General features: G+C 42.6%; 1 protein-coding gene across 5 annotated transcripts in view; it reads right to left on the bottom strand.

Annotated features, from left to right (window-relative positions):
• The window catches only part of KDM5A (lysine demethylase 5A), a 61,371-nt gene that overhangs the window by 35,628 nt on the left and 6,303 nt on the right, over nt 1-19,440 (bottom strand). For 4 of the 5 annotated variants that reach the window (XM_066633165.1, XM_066633166.1, XM_066633167.1 and 1 more), the window contains exons 4-9: nt 18,789-18,959; nt 18,204-18,338; nt 12,887-12,992; nt 11,168-11,256; nt 2,338-2,496; nt 1,607-1,726 (exon numbers count right to left, since the gene is read on the bottom strand). In XM_066633165.1, the coding sequence (XP_066489262.1) occupies nt 1,607-1,726; nt 2,338-2,496; nt 11,168-11,256; nt 12,887-12,992; nt 18,204-18,338; nt 18,789-18,959 (780 nt within the window). The remainder of the gene's footprint in view (nt 1-1,606; nt 1,727-2,337; nt 2,497-11,167; nt 11,257-12,886; nt 12,993-18,203; nt 18,339-18,788; nt 18,960-19,440) is intronic. The other variant, XM_066633169.1, reaches the window with a different exon arrangement.

Genomic DNA, 19,440 nt, shown 5'->3' with positions numbered 1-19,440 from the left:
GCAGAATTTTTCTCAGGATTCAAAAAGCAATTTTAGAACAGTGACACTTTGTCTCAGAAGGGAGAAAAGTACTCTCATTGTTTCAAATACCTGAGGGAAACGTAACAGGAACACACTTTGGCTGCAGTTTCTATTATCTATGTATGCAACAGAATCACGTGGTGCCATTTTTCCTAGACAGACTGCATGTGGAAGAAAGTCATGTTTGAGTGTTCCATTTATTTCTAACATGATAGTCATCTACCTGCAGAAATGAGGGAGAAGGGAGAACCATCCAACTTTGTAGGTATTTTGTTAGATGTTGCCACTTGGCTAAAAGGACAGGAAGAATCTACCACTTTATTCCCCTTCCTGCTGCTGTTATGACAGGCACAGGGATCTACTGCCATAGGGCCCAATCCTATCCAATTTTCCAGTGCCAGTGCAGCCATGCCAAAGTGGTGCGCGTTGCATCCTGCAATGGGGGGGGGGCAGTCACAGAAGTCTCCTCAAGGTATAGGAACGTTTGTTCCCTTACCTCGGGACAGCAATGCAGCTACACCGGTGCAGGAAAGTTGGATAGGATTGGACCCATAGTTTGCATCTCAGTTCAGAATAAATGGATAAAAGCTAGAGATAGCAATCACCTCCTCCAAAACTTGCAAGGCTGGCTGAACTCAAAATTTTATGAGGTTCTTATAGAACTGAGCCTTGGTTTAAGGAAAGCATGTCTTTTACATGTGAAAAGATCATCAATTTGTGAATACCAATTTTATGGACCAATCCTATTGGACACACCAACAGTGGAATGCACATTCCGCTGGTGGCGATTGCTGCAAAGTGTCTCTGGCAGCGCACTGAGTAATGAGATGCCAAAGCCATCTGGTGCACATTCAGGGATCACTGGCCACTAGATCACTAGTGGGGGAGGCAAGAGGGGGTGGAGGGAGGGCAGAACGGGGCAGAGAGGCTGTGGGAGGGGGTTGATCCAGTGGCAAGCGCACATGCCAAATCCTATTGCCTCTGGCAGCAGCCTCCCTGCTGCCTTTCTCTCCTTATTGCAACATGTGAAATCACAGGTGCAGGTTCAAGAAAGCCCATTAAAGAGCATGAGGCTTACAGAAGTGTATGGGGATTTAACTCCCTTTCCCCTCCAAAGCCTTCCAATTCCCCCCCCCCCCGGTTGCTGGATACAGGGTGCCCATTTTTGGAGCAACGGCATCAGCAGCTACAGGGGAAGGAGAGGATTGGGTTGTTAATCTCTTTAGTAACTACATTTTCTCTAGCATCCAGAATTGAAAGTTCAATGAAAACAGTAAGGGAGTTGGAGATCCAGCAGGAGACCACAGTTCAGAAACAGAACATAGACCTTGCATGTAGGAGGTACAGGTTCAGTCTCTGACATCTCAACTTAGTAAGGCTTAGTAAGGTCTCAACCCACCAGTTCGTGGAATGCTTCCCCAGTCCCTTTATGGGGCGGGGGAAAGGGAGGGAGGCAGCGCCGCAATCCCCAGTGCTCCCCGGGGCTTGGAATCTGCAATCAAAGCAGGTGCAAAGCACCCCCCTTGCCCATCAAGAGGATCTTTTGTCCATCACACAGAACAAGTCTCAACAAATGTGTACTCACATGGACAGGCATGTTGAAATAATCAGACTTGAAGTTATCTGCCATCTCACCAAAGCTCTGGAGGGTATACTCCCGAATAGCCTGTTCAAACCCAAAGGCCTCGCGTGGTTTGTTACATTCCTAGGAGGGAGACACAGCCAACACTCATTGTGTCTGATCAAAACACACAGTTCAATCCCTTACTGCAGGATACTCTGAAAGTTGTTTTGCCTAACCAAGAGAAAAGCTTTAACATAGATCAGAAAACTTTCAGCATTTTCTTCAGATGAATCAGTTTTAGCAAGGAAGTAAAGTGAGGCAGGTCAACTAGCCCATTTAGTAGGGATGGTGTGTGGATTCACTTGGTTTCCAAAATACTGAGTGCCTCCCTTGCTGCAGTACATTGCAGATGGGGGAGGGTGAAAGTCAAGGGAAAACAATGCATCTTGGAATTAGGATGTCTCCAAATGTGATAAGCTTCCTGTACAAACCCACTTTCCCACAGGCAGGAGCATGAAAATCCTAAACCATGTCCGACACCTGTTCATGCCACAGTAAGCCACAGCTTCCCTGCGCAAGTAAATGCAGTGTACATCCAGCAAACAAACACAAACATTTTCCACTCCTTAATACAAGAGATTCATTTTCAGGGCAAACCATTTCTAAAGAGATTTCAAAGCAAATTCTCAGAAGGGTGAACTACTTTTGAATGCTGCCCCCCCCAATACTAAAAATATACAAAAAAACTGTACCTCAGCAACACATTTTGGGCATCGCCAGTCACCTTTGGGCACATCAGGCAAAGGGGGTATTAGACAAAACGTGTGGTAGCTATCATCACATCCGTCACACAGTAGCAGTTTATCCTCATTGTTTCCACGACCACAGAACAAGCAGACGTATAGGTCAACCTTTGAAAAGACAACACATCAGTAGTATCATGGCTGTTTGTACCCTTCATTACAGACAATGGAGTGGTAATCAGTCTTCCTTCATAAGGATTCTCTAAAGAATCCTCTATAGGTGGGGCCTTGGTATCCATGGGAGATCCATTCTCAGACCCCCTGCAGATAAGGAAATCCACAGGTTTGGCCCCTCTAAACCCTTTGAAGGGCATTCTGAAGCCCAGAGGCACGTCCACAGGCAGCCTCTGTGGCATCAGAATGGCCCCGTAGTGCGAAAAAACACTACTGCTGACTTCCCAAGGGAAATTGGAAGTGCCCTTTCTATGCCTTTAAAGGCATTCTGCCACCAGGGACGACTTCCTTGGGCCTGAGAATGCCTTAAAAGGCATTAAATTGTCACTTCCGGTTTCCCTCAGGAAACTGAAAGTAGTGGTTTTTTTGCACAACTGGGCCATTCTGAATCCTGCAGAGGATGCAGACGGACACATGCGGCCTCTGCAGGCTTCCAAAAGCCCTCCGGAGGCAACCAGAGCACAGCTTCGGTCGCCTTTGGAGGGCTCAGGTTGGGCCAAGTCTGGCTCAACGCAGGTCCAGGAGACCCACGTTGAGCCAGATCTATGGATATAAAATCTATGGATAAACAGGCTCCACCTGTACTTTACTTCTAAGACCACAGAAGTAGCACAAAGAATACAGAACACACACTATGGAGGGCAGCTACTGAAGTCAGAGGTGGAGAGTCAGTATCCTGCATCAGCTATGTAAGACGCTATTATATTACAAGGTTGGTTGGCATAACATTTTAAAAACTGTGCTGGGAGAAAAATAATCTTTCATTAAGGCATTCATATCTGCTATGTTTACACATAATTGTCAACTAAGCAAGTAATAATTTCATTAGATTTGCTAAAATTTTAATTACATTTTCCAATTATGATTACCTGGCAGAATGTTCCAGTGCTGATGTACTACTTGCCACTAAACAATTTGACTGGATTATATGACATTATATATAATGCAATACATAACTATAGTCTGCATATTTTCCTTCTGGTATATTGCTATTTTTCAAGGAACTAGAGATACAACATCCAAATTTTAGAAGTATACAGACATAACATCAAAGAGTCAAAATCAGATGCTAGGAAAACTCCAGTCCAATAATGCCACACTAAAAAAATTTTTAAAAAATTGTTGAATTCATATTGAGCTGTTTGAAGGTACTCAAACGGAAGGCTGAAACAACATAACCACGCACTTTGGTTCATCAGGATGCCTCAGAACAATGTTTCTCAAAGTGTGCTCCTAGGAGCCTGAGAGCTCCCTGAGACCCCTTCAGGGGCTCAATAAACACACCGCGATCTGCCCCTGCACAGTTTGCTAGTCTGTCCCTCTAATCTCCACTATTCATGGCTCTCCTTCCTTATCCAGTTCCAGCTTTTTGTTGGCATCCTTTGCTTTAGGGTGGAGTTGTACCACGCAGTTCTGAGACAGAAGGTTTGGGTTGGAGAAAGGTGAAGATACTTGCCTCTCATCAACCTGAGCAGATACACAAAATGTATCTGCATCTGCCATCAAGGTGATATCAGGATGCAGTCAATGCTGAACTTATGTTCAGTGCCAAGGACCTTAGCAATTAGCAGGAAGGGAGAAATGAATAGACCAGTTTTTCTCAAACTGTGGGTCTGGACCCACTAGGTGGGTTGCAAGCCAATTTCAGGTGGGTCCCCATTCGTTTCAATATTTTATTTTTAATATATTAGACTTGCTGCTACCATGTATGTGACTGCATTTGGGAACCTGTACAGACTTGTACATTTAACAAGCTACTATGTATAATCTTTTAACAATGATAGCCAGTGGGACTTACTCCTGGGTAAGTGTGGGTAGGATTGCAGCCTAGGATTGTTAAAAATTTTCCTGCTTGATGTCACTTCCGGTCATGACATCACTTGCAGTGGGTCCTGACAGATTTTCATTCTAAAAAAGTGTGCCCCAGTGCTGAATGTGTGAGAACCTCTGGAATAGACCATTGCCCCACCTGAAAGAACTAAAAATGCATCACCTATATATGTGAAGTATACAGACATAATATCAAAGAGTCAAGATCAGAAGCTAGGAAAACTCCACAGTCCAATAATGCTACACTAAAAAAGTTTTAAAAAATTGTTGAATTCATATTGAGCTGTTTGAAGGTACTCAAACAGGCAGATGGGACTCGTCAGCCTGGGAAGGCAGCTCATCTGAGAGAAGGAAAACTCTGATCCCAAACCTCCACTGCCTTGTGGCTACATCCAGTTATGGAAAAGGCTTCAGGAGTCAATCTCGAGGCAAAATCCGGAGCCGGAGTCCCTGAGGCAGTTCATGGCTGAACACAGTCACGGTCTGGCAACTCCTGCGACGCCACTGGAACCAACCGTATTGGCCTCTGCCTTTCCATTGGACCATTTCAGCAACATGGAGAGGGGGGATTTGCTGCATGGGTAACAGCCTATCCTCCATACCTTCTTTACCCAGGCTTCATGCACTGGAGAAGACACTCTGTTCCAGAACCACCATTCAGAGCGTGACACCATAGTCTTCCGAGACTGAAGGATGCCAACAATATGTGAGTTGTGTCTGGGTTGGATGCAAAACTCGTGACACTTCATATTGTGGTTGGTGGCAAACTTCCATAACAGGACAACCCCAATGATGAATTGTAGAATTGACGTTGAGGATTCATGTGTAGGCAACTACTTTGCATCCCCTGTTCTGCTGAGGAATCTGCAAGTTACTGGCCATCCTAGTTAGGCAAACAGCAAAAGGTTTTCAATTCAATATCCCTGTTTATGTCGTATATGGCTGTGTCATGAATTCCACATTTCATGACATTTCAAAAATGGCAGGAAGAAGCTGAAGATGGTCAACAACATCAGTGTGTTTGTGGTTACTGGGTGGAGTGTCAGAAGATCACATCCTCAAAGAGACTGAGTCGGAGAGCCACCAGTGCAGGAAATATAGGACTTGGCCGTGAATGACTAGTTGTTTGTGCAAGCAATGCACCTGAAGCCTGAAACCTTTAAGTCTGTGGCTACAAACCAGGCACTTTCATAAAGAAGCATCAGGATGTTCAGCATCATATAGTCCTAATTGGTGTGGATAAAAGCATCCTGCAAGTCCACAACAGGACATAGACCACCATCACTCTTCCTTACCATGCAGAACCCTCAAGCAGAACCCTCAATGATGACTGAGAGCCATCCTCAGGGGACCTGTTTCACAGACCTCCTCCCTCCCCCAAGCAGGTACAGAAATTGCAGATAAGGAGGACGCTATAAAAATAGAAGCCCTTGTATCACCCACCACTTAACATTGTTAAAACAAGAAAATTCCACTCTGGTAAGCTTTTTAACAGCTTATAGCTTACCGAGCAGGCTGACAGCAGCCCAGATGCTTGACAGAACTAGCCCTAATGCTAAACAGGAAGCAGATGTTAACCACTTCCCCATTTAGGGTTACAGTCTGTCTTATCAAGCATTCAAGATGCCGACAGCCTGCTCTGTAGCGCTATAAGCTTAAAAGCTTATAGCAACACGTTAAAACAAGAAAACTTCAAGCCAGTAACCTTTTTACAACGTTAACGGGTGAAGGGGGTGATCTGCAGATAACTTAATCCACGCACAGGGGGACCTGCCTGTACAGGCTTATAGAGATGAAACTGGTCATCAACCTTGCCCCAACTGGGTCTATTCAGGAGAAGTGGAAGTGAGCCTGAACACCTTTACCGACTCCTTGATCTTCTTCAAGTGTTACAGGGAGCAGTCCCCTCCCCCAATCCAAAGGTAGGTCCTCAATATAAGCCTCAGTGACTCAAAGAAGGGAGGCAGAATATAGTTATGAATGCTTTTTGAGAACTACGGAGCAGGTCCTGGTTTCAGATTAACCCCATACAAGATGTTTTATTGTGTGTTTTGCCACTTTCGAGGCAGCAGACTTAAAGGTGTTGTTGATCTTAAACTCATCCTCCATCCTCAAACAGAAATCTCTTTCCCAAGGGTATACTGGTACCTCAACAGGCAAGAAAGGAAAATTTCTAACTCCTTACTCATCCATCTTTCTTCAGCAGGAGCAATGGTTAACTAAATCAACTTGAGGTGAGGCTCCCCATTCTTCCTCATCTGCCTGGAAAACTTTTTACAGGGGATGCAGCTGTCTACAAAGTGACTACCTCCCAAACAGAGATGACAAGCATTAACCCTTAACGATAATGCTTTTAAAGATGTTGCGTTTCTTGGTAGCACCACACGGTCCACTCCCACCTCAGCTTCAGCAGAACTCACTTTCCTATTCCCAGCTGAGTGAAACAGCACCTTGGGACACAGTGTTGGTCTAACTAAGGAAGAGGCAGAAAGGTGCCACACACTGCTCAGGGGAGGGGATGCTTAGTTGCTTCAGGAACTCACATGAAGGCAGTGGCAAAGATGGACAGAGGAAAGCACCTGGTTGCTACTTCTTGGCAGTAAGCCTTAAGGATATCAGTGGGGCTTCTTTCCAAGGGAGGTGTGCACAGCTAAACTGCAACCTTACACAAGCTTCCAAAATCTGAAACACTTCTGAGCCCAAGTATACTTGGGATACTCAACCTATTTTTGAAAAATTTACTAACAAGTTATAGAATAAAGAATACAACTGAAATAATTCAGTTAATGATTTCTGAGGGACAAACAGAAAGCAGTCTTCACAATACTGCTTCAGCAGGAGTCAAAAAGGAACTAACTGAGGGACTGGGCATTTATTCTTCCCTCGAGGTACACTGTGTTTCCCTACTCAGTGACAGCAACAGCAAAGCAGCTCTGGAAGCATCAAGATCAGCTGTGCAGAATTCCACTATGTGTGCCTACACAGAAACCACAAAAGAACATTTTACCTTTTCTACACATTTTATATTTGAAGATCATGTGCATCAACCATTGTGGAACATCGCCTGGGTAGGATTATAAGTATGCTTTGGTTTTGGGGTGTTTTTGCTGCGTCTACCTATCATTTGAGAAGAACTGCCCACTAGGTAAGTTCACTGCGATAGTTAGCCATGCTGGTAATTGCACTGCACATTCTTACAAGCTTAAATTTATAAAAAGGCATTTAACAGACAAGAAAGAATGTTGGACTTGCTCCTACCTGCTCCAATGACAGAAAGGACTATATAACTAAACTTAGATTTAGCCCTCTGTAGGAGGTAATCCCTCTCAGTTTTAGACTAAAAGCTCTGCAGTTGAATATGAATTAATGCAGATTGGCTACCAGATCGGTCACCATACAGATCCAAAACCAATGGAGATTATCTACTGCATAACAGATTAACAGCAGAAGGCTTGACAACCATGTTAATAAAATATAGTGGCACAGTAAGAATAGGTAATCCCTTATGGTCAGAATGAGACAGCTCAGATAGAAGAGATCTAGTGCTGCCTTGGCAAGACAAGCACAGTGCTTTCCCTCTAAAAGAAGAGGTAGGATTTCCTGCTTCCTTTGCAAAGAAGGAACCTATCACAGTAAATCCACTGTTCATTCTCCAGTAGTGGAGGAGGAGATCCTTGACCAGGATGTCTGGAAGCAGGTGGACAGTGTCGGAGCTCTTCTTGTTCCATTAGCTTGTTTCACACAACGTATTAAAACTCTTACCCATGAGGTATCTCGTAGTTAGCAGGTGGACAAAATGCTCTGCACCAAAACCCAGGATAGTGAATGTAGCAGGAAACTTTTCTACTATTTTTTGAACCACGTTGAGATATTTTTCAACTAGACACAAGTGTGGCACTGGACAATTACTTTTATTTATTGACACTAAGTTTATAGAAGCCAGAATCATATCCACCTCCTTTATTACAGGTGAATACAAAGACCACGGGATATGCGTGAAAAACAAGGGAATGTAAATCTAAGTCTGTATATAGCAGTAGCCCTGCAATAAAAATTACAGGAAGAACAGAGAACATCTATGTAGGTCCAGATGATCAGAGCAACTGAGGTTAACAGCTTGCAGGTCTAAACAATGAGAAGATGCCAGAAGTACCCTTGGACTTTCCACCCAACCTTGAGAAGGCTGAAGAGAAGTATCACAAAAAGCATATAGTACACCTTGGAAGAGAAGACCTTGTAATTGCAGTCCTTGCCATTAACTGTCACTGTGGTTTCAAATATGGAGATGTGATTAACCAAATAAACTAGTCTCATGGGACCCTTGCAATGTAATGATGGTAGCCACATTCTCCCCTCAGTTTGCTGGCATTCCTTTTTGCTGACCTAAGAAATCTTGGTTCTAAAAACTTCATGTATATTTGTGAGGTATACTGTCTCCATGGCAAAATCAAACTTAGGCTCTCTCCATAATTTTGCCTATGCCGGGATCTCTCTAAAGCCAATCTAACTACTTCTAGAGCAGTTCCATCCTCCTTATATGGAGCCTTCCCAAGATATTCTAATACAGTCAATACACCAAGTTCTTTCTTCAGTCTGTAAATAAGGAAGCTGCCCTTGCATTTAGTCTCTTTCATTCCCTTTTAGACCATAGTTGTAAGGTGTAAACAGGAAGGTAAACAGGAAACTTTGGTAGTTCTACCTAGCTGGGAGGCACCTGCTACACCTAGTTCAAGTTATTTAAAGTTTATTGTCCAGAACAGTGATTCTCAAATGTTTTAGCACCAGGTCCCACTTTTTAGAAGGACAATCTATTGGGACCCACCAGGAGTGATCAGGTGACCATATTGGGTATTGGGAATACCAGCTTGCTTTCAAGTCACTGTTTACTGCCATGCCACTCTTGGTGGGCTTTAGGGCCTTGTAGGTCAACCTTTGCCCACCATGTTGTTCTTAGAAGGTTTATAGGCTTTAAGGCATTGTTGGTCATAGCCTTGAGCGTCTTGTCAGTCAATTTTGGCAGGGTCCAATCCTATGCATGTCTACTCAGTACCATTTTAGTCAATGGGGCTTACTCCCAGGTAAGTGTGCAGAGGATTGCAGCCTTATTCCTTCAGGCAGCAGCAGCTGTGACCACAGGCAAGAGATTGAATACCAACTAGATCTGTGTCTACCATTTTCTGTTCTTTCCATAGAGCTTATTTATCTCAATCTGAGCAAAAAGAGCAGGGATGTTCCTGACAGCCCTGGCATCCAGAGGGACACAAGAATGCAACAGGGAGGATGTGCCTCGTATAGGGAGCCAAGTCTTAATTTAGTCACGTTGCTTCATTTGTCATCAGAGCAAGTAAGAAGTACAACCCAGTCAAGGATTTCCTCCTCTGCTGCTGAAAAACAATCTATTTTCTCCTTCATAAATAATCCTCACTTGGGCTGAATGTAAATTCAGAAGCATCAACAATACCAATTAATTCATGTTATTGATGTAACTAATGTCACATAAGACTCATTTTTACAGGACCCAAATTTCTAACATTTTTCTCTTGAGACATCTGGAATGCATCAAGGTTAATCTAAAATCTAAAGAGTTTGTTGAGTGCTTCTCTACATACATACTTCCTGTACATAAATACCACCACCACTCTAGAAACTTCATAATCAGCTCCATGTTTTTTAAAGCACACTATGGATAAGCATGTGCAAACTGTCTCCAAAACAATGCATAAAACCAAGCATAATCACTGGATGAGTCTCTCTAGACTTATTGCAGTAAAATGACCAAGTCTCAAAGTGAATAAAAGTCGTCCAGTTAACAGCAATCCAAGATCCTACTATAGTGAACAAGATCTTAACCATGATCATATTAGAAAAGCTTCTCATTTCTACATTTGTAATCCTGTATGCTTACGAGACTACAGTACAAATTGAGAACTACAGCTGGAATAAGCTTCAGCAGCAACAGGCTAGACCAGGGGTTTCAAACTCATTTCATACAGAGGGCCGAATAGCATTCATGATGCCTGCTGAAGGCCGGAGGTGATGTCATTACAAAGGAAGTAATGTCATTAAACAGGTCCAAACCAGAAATAAACACACTGTTCTCGTGTAGGAACTCATTAGCTACTAATGACAGGAGAGAAAATACACAAATCTTGATCATATTTCAAGATATGGGAGAGCTTGCACCAGGATGAGGTCTCTTGTTATCTGGTGTGCTCCCCTGGGGCATTTGGTGGGCCGCTGTGAGATACAGGAAGCTGGAATAGATGGGCCTATGGCCTGATCCAGTGGGGCTGTTCTTATGAAGATCAATTATCATGCAGGTCACCCTTTCAGCAGTGTCACCTCAGCATTGCTTAGCAGCTGGGAGCCCGAGGGCCAGATAAAAAGCTTCTGCAGGTCGCATCTGGTCCCCAGGCCTTATGTTTGACACCCCTGGGCTAGATTATAAATAGCACTTACACATGACACTAATACTGGAGTTACAGTTATATTTCTTAACATACATACATTGATGGTCCATCCTCATTGGCAATCTTTCCAATGTGGCCCACACTCTCTCCATGTTTTTTGGTCTAGTGCGACTGTTGTCCAGTGCGGCAGTCCCTGTTGTTTAAATGATCTGGAAAAGGTATCTGACCAGCAAGTAGCTGGTCGGCCACGGGTTTCTTAACACCAACTTTAATGAAATACAACAGTTTTATTTCCTTTTTCACCCATGTCTTCCTAACCCAGACAAGCAGCAAAGCTCTGGAGGCTCACATGCACTAGAACTTACAAAATTGACAGAAAGTGCTCCTTTCCGCTGCCTCATCTGCATGCCAAAGGCCTCTGACCTCGTACCTTTGCGCCTTCGAGGGACTTCATCTGGAAAAGAAATGGATGTGCAGGTTGAGAACTCAGGTGGATGGCAAAAATTGCATTAAAGCAAATGCATTTAAAAAACAATGTCCCTGTGCTAGGCAATTTAAAAACAACCTTTCTGACCTTTGTGATGCAAGACAGAGACATTAGGTACACAATCCATCAATCACTCTCTCCAGGCACTTAGAAAGACTTCACTCCAGCAACCCCTCCCTTTACCAATGCAAAGTGATTATCATTCTTTCACCTGCTCAGGGAGTAGGGAGAGGTCACATGCCTTGGAGTGAAGCTGTTCTAAGTGCCTGGAGAGAAAATGATTGATGGACTGTCAGTCAGCTGCCTTCTCTTGCATTAATAAAGTTATTGTTAAATGACTTTCTTCCTTGGATTTAAAGGGCCCTTCTCATCATGTTGAGATAAAACATTGAGTAAAAATCTGTCGATAATTAGGTTACACCTGTACTAGTAATGTCTGCAAAGACTGCATAAAGTCAGTCTAGCATCCTGACAGTAGCAGCGGCCACCAAAAATCCAAAACAGTACACAGAATGTACTAAGTATTAGTCACAGGAGCCAAAATGTACTTGAAAGCAGTTGAACTGCCAATCACACAGTGGCCTAGTTCAGATCATTCAAACAAACCACTGTTTGCTGAGTCAGGGCGGCAGTCCGCCCACCCCCTGGTGCCGGAGCCAGACACCATTGCGGGTGGGGCATGACAGCTGGCACGTGCCTTGGTAACCCCCTCCCATTCTGCGCAGCTCCCATGCGAGTGGCCCCAGCAACAGCTTGGCTAGTGGACCCCACCACCACACAGGACAAATGCTAAAGAAGATTGTTTGCTTGGTAAGGAATATAAGCCACCAAGCCCATGTACACCTTGATCAATCCCCTCCCATGTGAAGCTGAGGCAGAATACAGGTCATTATTCACGTGGGTTCCTTTCCAAGCACTCATGTGGATGGCAAAAAACGCACTATAGCAAATCAATTTTAAAAATAACGTTTCTTTGCTCTGGTGATTTAAAAACAGACTTGCTGACCTTTGTGATGTAAGATAAGAGTCATTAAGAAGACAATCCATCAATCAGTCGTCCTCCAAGTGCTTACAAAGGTGCTCTACTCAGCCCCTCCCTTCACCAATGCAAAGTGATCACCTTTCTTTCAAGTGCTCAGGGGGAAGGGAGGGGTTGCCTGGAGAGAGAAGGATTGATGGATTGTCAGCCAGTTGCCCTCTCTCTCTCTCTCTCTCTCTCTCTCTCAGGAGGCTATAGTTAAAGGACTGTTCAGTTTTTAAAACTGATTTTAAAGGGATGCATTTTTCCCCTGCTCCAGGGATCAGCACATTCCATCTCATTTGCAGTGGCCATTCGTGTTGAGTCAAATCCGTGTATAACAAGGCTGGACCTGTACTCTTTATTAAACTACAGCTCCACTTGTCCAATCAGATACACACACAATTCTGTAGAATCTCACACTTAAAGACTCTCAAAGATGTGGGTGCATTATGAAGCACTCAAATGCCTATCTTACACCAACAGCTAAATCATTATATGCATCAGCCCTAAAGCTCTCCATTAGAGAAACAAACATCCTCATTTTACATGCATTGCAATATACCAGAGACTGTTTACCTTCTTTTTCCTTTACCCCCAATGGCAATCCCATCATCTTTGGTCCTGCTCCAAAGATCTGGAGCTTCTTCAGTTCAGTGTTTCTGCTCATCTCTCCTGTTTCTGCCTGAAAACAAGATCACATCAGTTTAGCATTAGTATTTACACTGCAGGCTAGTAGCTGCTCTCCATGCTTGATGACCACAGGAGTTATGGACCAAATTGGACTTGCATTCCACAAAACTTTTCAAGGTCATTTGCAAAAAAATAAACAGCATAGTTTTTATCTTTATCGTAATTTAACAAGGGTCATAAAATGGATACAGTTTACCTTATCTGGAATGGTACCCTGATGCAAAATGTCAACAGAAAGATTAAAATTAGATCATATTTTCTAAGCTATTCCATTTCTATAAATTGATGACATGCCCCAATGCATTTTTTCTGAAATGAAGACTTAAGAATTGAAATAGCATTTGTTATGCAATTCTGACCACAGATAGCAAGGATGCAGGTTCTTATTTGGCTGTGATATTTACTGCTATAGTACTAATTCTGTGCCTGTGTTGAGGTAATTCAGCCTCACAGGCCCGAATGAAACATACATATAAAATTGTGTTTGGGAAAAAAATGATACAAACAATAGATCTCTTTCCTCATGGAAAGCCTCAGTTGTACTGTTCTGCTTCTAGCATCTACTCAGACACTGTGTTAAAGATGTTGTTCCAATTTGCAATTCCTCACAAATTCTGAGCAGTGACTTCATCATTTAACAGACTTAATTTCTGTATATTTCCTAAACATTTCACACTAAATAGTCTTTCAAAAGAAACCATCTCCTAGTACAACAGAAAAAAGATAAACTAGTTTTGAAGGTGAATGGTCACAAGTATAATTAAGTTACATTGTGTTAGTTCTTCATTTTTCATAACAACCTGCTTACTTATTTTCAGTTACTAAACTACAAAGGTCGGTCTCCAAATATACTTCAGTGGCAGCCCAGACCACAGACACAGTATTCTTCAACAATATTTGGCAAATGTGTACTTTAAAGAACAGCACAAATGCGAGTAGGGAGAGATGTTAAGAGATGGAGAACATGCATTTCCTCTCCCTTGCCTTCCTGAAGCAAATTCCCACCCAATTTAACCACAGTTAAGGGATGTATCCAACACTGACATTAACCACAGTTAAGGCTAACTAAATGAAACCAGGTCTTAGATGCAGTGAAGCCTGCCATGTTGCACTGATTTTAACACAGGATTTTGACCAGAAATCCCCACAAAATTTTATTCTGGCAGGTGCACGTGTGACACTTGTCCCATATATGGCTTACCTCCAACTGCAAGCTGGATTCAGATGCAGCAAGCCGCCTTGCCAATTCAAAGTACTAAAGAAACTACAGGCTCAAGCCAGTCTCCTTTCCCAGAATCAGAGAAGAGTCAGGCCAACTACAAAATTTAGGCTTTCTCCCAAAGCTAGTCAAAATTTGACTAAAAATTTCATCTGAAATCTAATAGCAAAATCCAGGCAAAGTTCAGTACTTTTAGGTCTCATTGATTTCAATGGGACAGTTAGGCATGTGGGATCAACAGGATTTAAAAGGTAGATTTGGCTGTATCATCCCCTTAATTTATCAATTTTCTGATTAAGCTGATTTTATAGGTCTACCAGAAAGTCATGTGTAAGTGAAAATATCGAAAGCTTTCTAAAGACATACGTAATATACTAAAAATGCCCACCAAAACTTTCTTTGAAGTCAACAAGCGCTTAGCAGGAAATGAGGTGTGCACAAGATACCTGCTACTAAAGTTGTTCTGAGGTTTTAATTACTCTTATTCTAGCACAGTGGGCACCAAACCTCAGCTTGCAGGCTGGATCTGACATCCTAAAAATGCCTTCCCTTTGCAGCATGATACTTACCATTCTGTGCCACAGCTGCTTATCTTTCCAGCTGATCACCCCAGATACTAGAGCTGGCCAGCTGCTTCCACCTGGAAATCAAGGTACATAGCCTGCTGGGGCAGCAGAAGCAGCTATCCAGTACAATTTCTGGGGTGATCACCTGCAAAGATAAGTGGCCGCAGTGCAGAACAGTAAGCACGATGCCAAATGGGGAAGGCATTTTCTAGACCAGCAGGTATCAAACTCTGGCCCAAAGACAGGATCCAGGCCCCGAGAAAATCCCTCCCCGCGTGAACAGAGCTTACTGTTTCAAAGGGAAACCTACTATCTTCATCTTATCTCCTATCTCCCCCAAACCTTGTGCAAGCCAGCCACTTTCACATTGTCACCCCAGCAGGCACTGCATCTGGATTTCTGGGCAGACACAGCTGGCCTGTACAATGTTTGGGGGAGACTGGAGATAATGATCACAGGCTTCTCCACAGAACAGTAAGCTCCGGTTGTACCAGAGAGGGTTTTTTTTGGCATTAAGCAATTGCAAGTTTGGAGACAACTGCTCTAGATGCAGCACTCCCACAATTTGGAGATTGCTGTTCTAGAAATTTTGAATATTTTCCTTCATTGAACACTGTTCTATTCGATTTTATGGAACACTTGCATAAACATTTTTAAAAGTAATTACAGATTGAGGCAGCAAGTCTATATACTTATTTGGGAGTAAGTCCCATTGAACTCAGTGGGACTTCTGAATAGACATGCATAAGATTGAACTGCAAGTTGCTTTTTCCACAGCACTGTCAGAATTGAGAATTACTACAATACAAATCTAAGGCACCCAAATGAACCTATTTCACACTTAATCTGTGAAAAAAGATATGGATTTAGAGATCTTTTGTACATTGTTTATATGACTGATACACACTGCAACAGAAATTTGTTGTTACAGACCACATTACAACCAGAGTAGGAGAGCTGGGGTGGGGGGAGAACACATTTCTGTTGGGCCTGGAGGGAGACATAAGTAGAATCTTGGGAAAACACCACCTAATACCATACAAGTATGCCATGGGGAATTGTCTAGTTAATTTATATATCTAATTCCAAGAACAGCAGCAAAACAAGATGAGCCATGAGAATTGCTCAAAGAGATTAACAGACCCAACAAGCTATTTTTAATTTTCATGAGAAGTTAAGGAACAAGTACATTTGTACACAACAATGTTCATTTAAAATTATTTTTCTTGGATTACAAACATCGTTGTTAAAGCTTTGTTAATGAGATTCTGGCAACAGAAGTAGTAATATTCCCAGTTTAAGTAATATATTCCAGGTTTTGATTGTTAAAAAACATGGGCTTCATTAGGTATTAGTCACTATGCTTAACCTAGTATTAAGGATCCTTCACACTCTCACATATTTTTGAATAACTACAATCCAATTCTTATCATTTCTTGCCAGTTCTTTGCCACTAAACAAGTGGCATCTTGAAATATTTCCTATCTTGAAATATTTACCATGACTTCTTTCTATTGTTATTACGCCTCTCAAAATTTCATAGTAACTTTTTAAAAGTTTCAAAAAGTAACACTTATTTTATTTTGACTGCAGAAGACTGAACTATATTGCAGTCTGACTGCACAAGAAAGAAATAGATGTTAATTGGAATAGGTGCATGTTTAGCACACAATCACTTTTTAATTAATGAAACCAATGTAACCATTCCAACAACATGCAACTTTCAGGACACGCTCTACAGAAAATCTCTGCTGCACTGCTAACACTCTCCAGTAAAGCAGCAGCAAACCCCAAGCATAAGCAGGGTTGGCCAAGCTCAAACATGCATTATATCACTCTCATTTAGTTTATAATTTAAGAAGTTAAACATTTTCTGTTCGTAAATATTAAAAAGTATTAGTATCAGCAAAAACCCCGAGTTTCATCTAAAGCTCAGTGACTGTTCAGTAAGGAGCTGCAAGAATTTGGCACATAAAGAATTCCAGCTTTTAAAAGGGATTTTCCTTCTTTCCCATTCACTCTCATTTTGCCTAATCTTTAAGGCAGTGGTTCCCAAACTTTTTCAGCTGGCAGCCCCTTGACCTACTGGGCCATTGGCCACAGCTCCCCACTAGGGCTACAATCATATATACTCTAACGGTTAGCAAGATTTTTTGAAAGAGTTCTGCGGCTCCTCTGGCTGGTTTCTGTGGCTCCCCAGTGAGCCACGGCTCACAGTTTTGGAACCACTGCTTTAAGATTATCTTCAGTTATATTCATCATTTGCTACTTGGATCTGAGATTGACTGAAAACTACTCCCAATTTCTATAAAGCGTTACAACTGCAAAAGTCTATCAAGATTGGTCTAGTTACAAAGATCTTTTAAGGTTCCTTCCCCCCCCCTTCCGTTTGTAAAGAAGAGGATAGGCCTTTAGGGAGCCTAACAAGGTCTCTCAGGTTTCTCAAAGTATCCTTTAACCCGCAAGAAAGATATTTTTAACACAGAAAGACTGGGGAATTTGACCAAAATAACTTTCAGTGCAATCCTGTGCATGTCTACTCAGAAGTAAGCCTCACCAAGTTCAGTGGGACTTAACTTCCAAGTAAATGTGTATACAACTGCAACCTTAAAGGAAAGCTCTCTGCAAATGAGCTTTCTACCCTTTATAGGTGAACTCGGCCATCCTTCAGACAGCCCTCCTATTCCACACTGCCACCTGGGAGATACTGTCTATACAGTAAGTCTGAGCTGAGTTCAAGGTCCTACATATCTCTCTTAGCTATTCTTGTTGATGCGGTATATATCAGTAAGTCTACTTATGCATACTAACACTTAACAGCTATGTAGTTTGAAAGTGCTCAAAATATACAAACGTATAAATGGTGGTATAAAATATACCTCAGTTCAGTAAACCTTACAACCTTGTACAGCAAACCTGTTCAGTGTCCACATTCCAATAAGTGGGAGGCTGAGATTAAGACATGCTGGTTTGTGTACGGTCACTAAGTTCATGGCAGAGGTACAGACTAAGGGTTTCCCAGCTGACAAGCTTTGCAACTCTAGTACACATAGTTTTATTGTTCTTATTATAACTTTATACTGTGTTTACATATTGTACAATTTAATGTGGTTTTTGTAAACGACTTTGGACATTTGCTTCAGCAAAGAAAAGGCAGTGTAAACATCTGTTAAATAAATAACCTGTTGCTGCTTTGAAAACCAAATAAGTTAAACCAGCAACTGTAGTCAGGCCAGCAATCTTGTGCATTTTTATACAGCATGCCTACATTTGATCTTTTAAGGAAAAAGGACTGATGTCTTGTGGTATATCTGAGTGAACCCTCACTGCCAGACAAAGCATATTGCATTTCCAATGCTTCCGCACTGGTGCAAAAGCTAAAGGCACTCTGTCTACAGTGGCCAAGTGATCCGGGTACCTGGGACTTGACACGTCTGGTTCTCTTCAGCACAACGTTCATTCTTGAACCCTGCTTTGGGGGAGACTGGGCATCAATGCCGAGGTCCTCAACCTCCACTTTTTCCTTAAGGTCCAAGTTTGGCTTTTGGATGCCCTAAAGAATCAGAGCACAGAAGGACACCAAGTTGGTTGGATCAGGGATGTCAGACTCTGGTTTTCAAATGAGCAACACTATGAGTTGAAAGGGATACCAACGACACATTACATTGCAATTGTCATTTGGAACAGAGTCATCTATGTAACCCAAAGAAGTGTGTCTCAACCACTGCTGCCTAGCCAAGAAAAATTAAGAATCCTTCCAAATTATTCCTTGCTTGACTTTCTTCCAACAAAGTCCCCATCAAAACTGACCTCAAACATATGAGCAGAAGATAACTACATATAGACACAACACCACAGCTTTTTGTTCCACAATAAAAGTAAATTGTTTCCACAAGGCAATGCACCAAAGCACAAAAATATGAGTTAGTATACAGTAAAAAGCTACACAGAGCATTTCAATAAAGAAAATCACATACTAATCTCCCAGAATCCAATATCTCACCATAAGGCTGACACCAGACTGAAAAAGCTCATATGGATATAAGATCCGTTCGTAGTGCGACTTCAGCAGGGAGCCTGTTGCCTTTCCTGGCAAGTAACCAAGTCGACTAGCCACTTTGGACCATTTCTTCTCTTTAGTGACCATTTCAAAGCCACCTTTACTGGCAACAATCTGAAATAAAGTAACACAAAGCATTATTTGTGTTAATTAAAAAAAAGCTGCCAGGAGACCTCTGGCAGCTGGTAATTCATAAAAGGTAAAGGTCAATACTTGAGAGGTTATGCAGACACTCTGTAAAGAGCCTTAAGGCAGCTAATTACTGCACCAGTAAACAGTCATTTTAGCACAATCCTAGCTAGCTTTCCAGACCCAATGCAGCCGCGATGTAGTCCCAAGGTCTCCCTGACCCTGAAGAGGACTGGGGGCCCAATCCTATGTGGGCCAAGCACCACCACTGGGTGTTGCAAACGTGCCATAAGGCACATCCATGATACTCAAAGAGGAGGGACCATCTGCACTGGGCCTCAGCACTACACTGGGACTCCGTAGAGACAGCAGCGGTAAGTTCACCCACTGGGTGGTAGAGCAGGTTTGTGGGGGGGGGGGGAGTGACCAGCCTGGGAAGGGATTGGGGCTAGCAGAGCCCTGCTCT

The sequence above is a fragment of the Tiliqua scincoides genome, chromosome 7, assembly GCF_035046505.1.
Source record: "Tiliqua scincoides isolate rTilSci1 chromosome 7, rTilSci1.hap2, whole genome shotgun sequence".
Taxonomy (NCBI): domain Eukaryota; kingdom Metazoa; phylum Chordata; class Lepidosauria; order Squamata; family Scincidae; genus Tiliqua; species Tiliqua scincoides.
The sequence above is the reverse complement of the archived record's forward strand: the minus strand, read 5'-3'. Positions and strand labels throughout refer to the sequence as shown.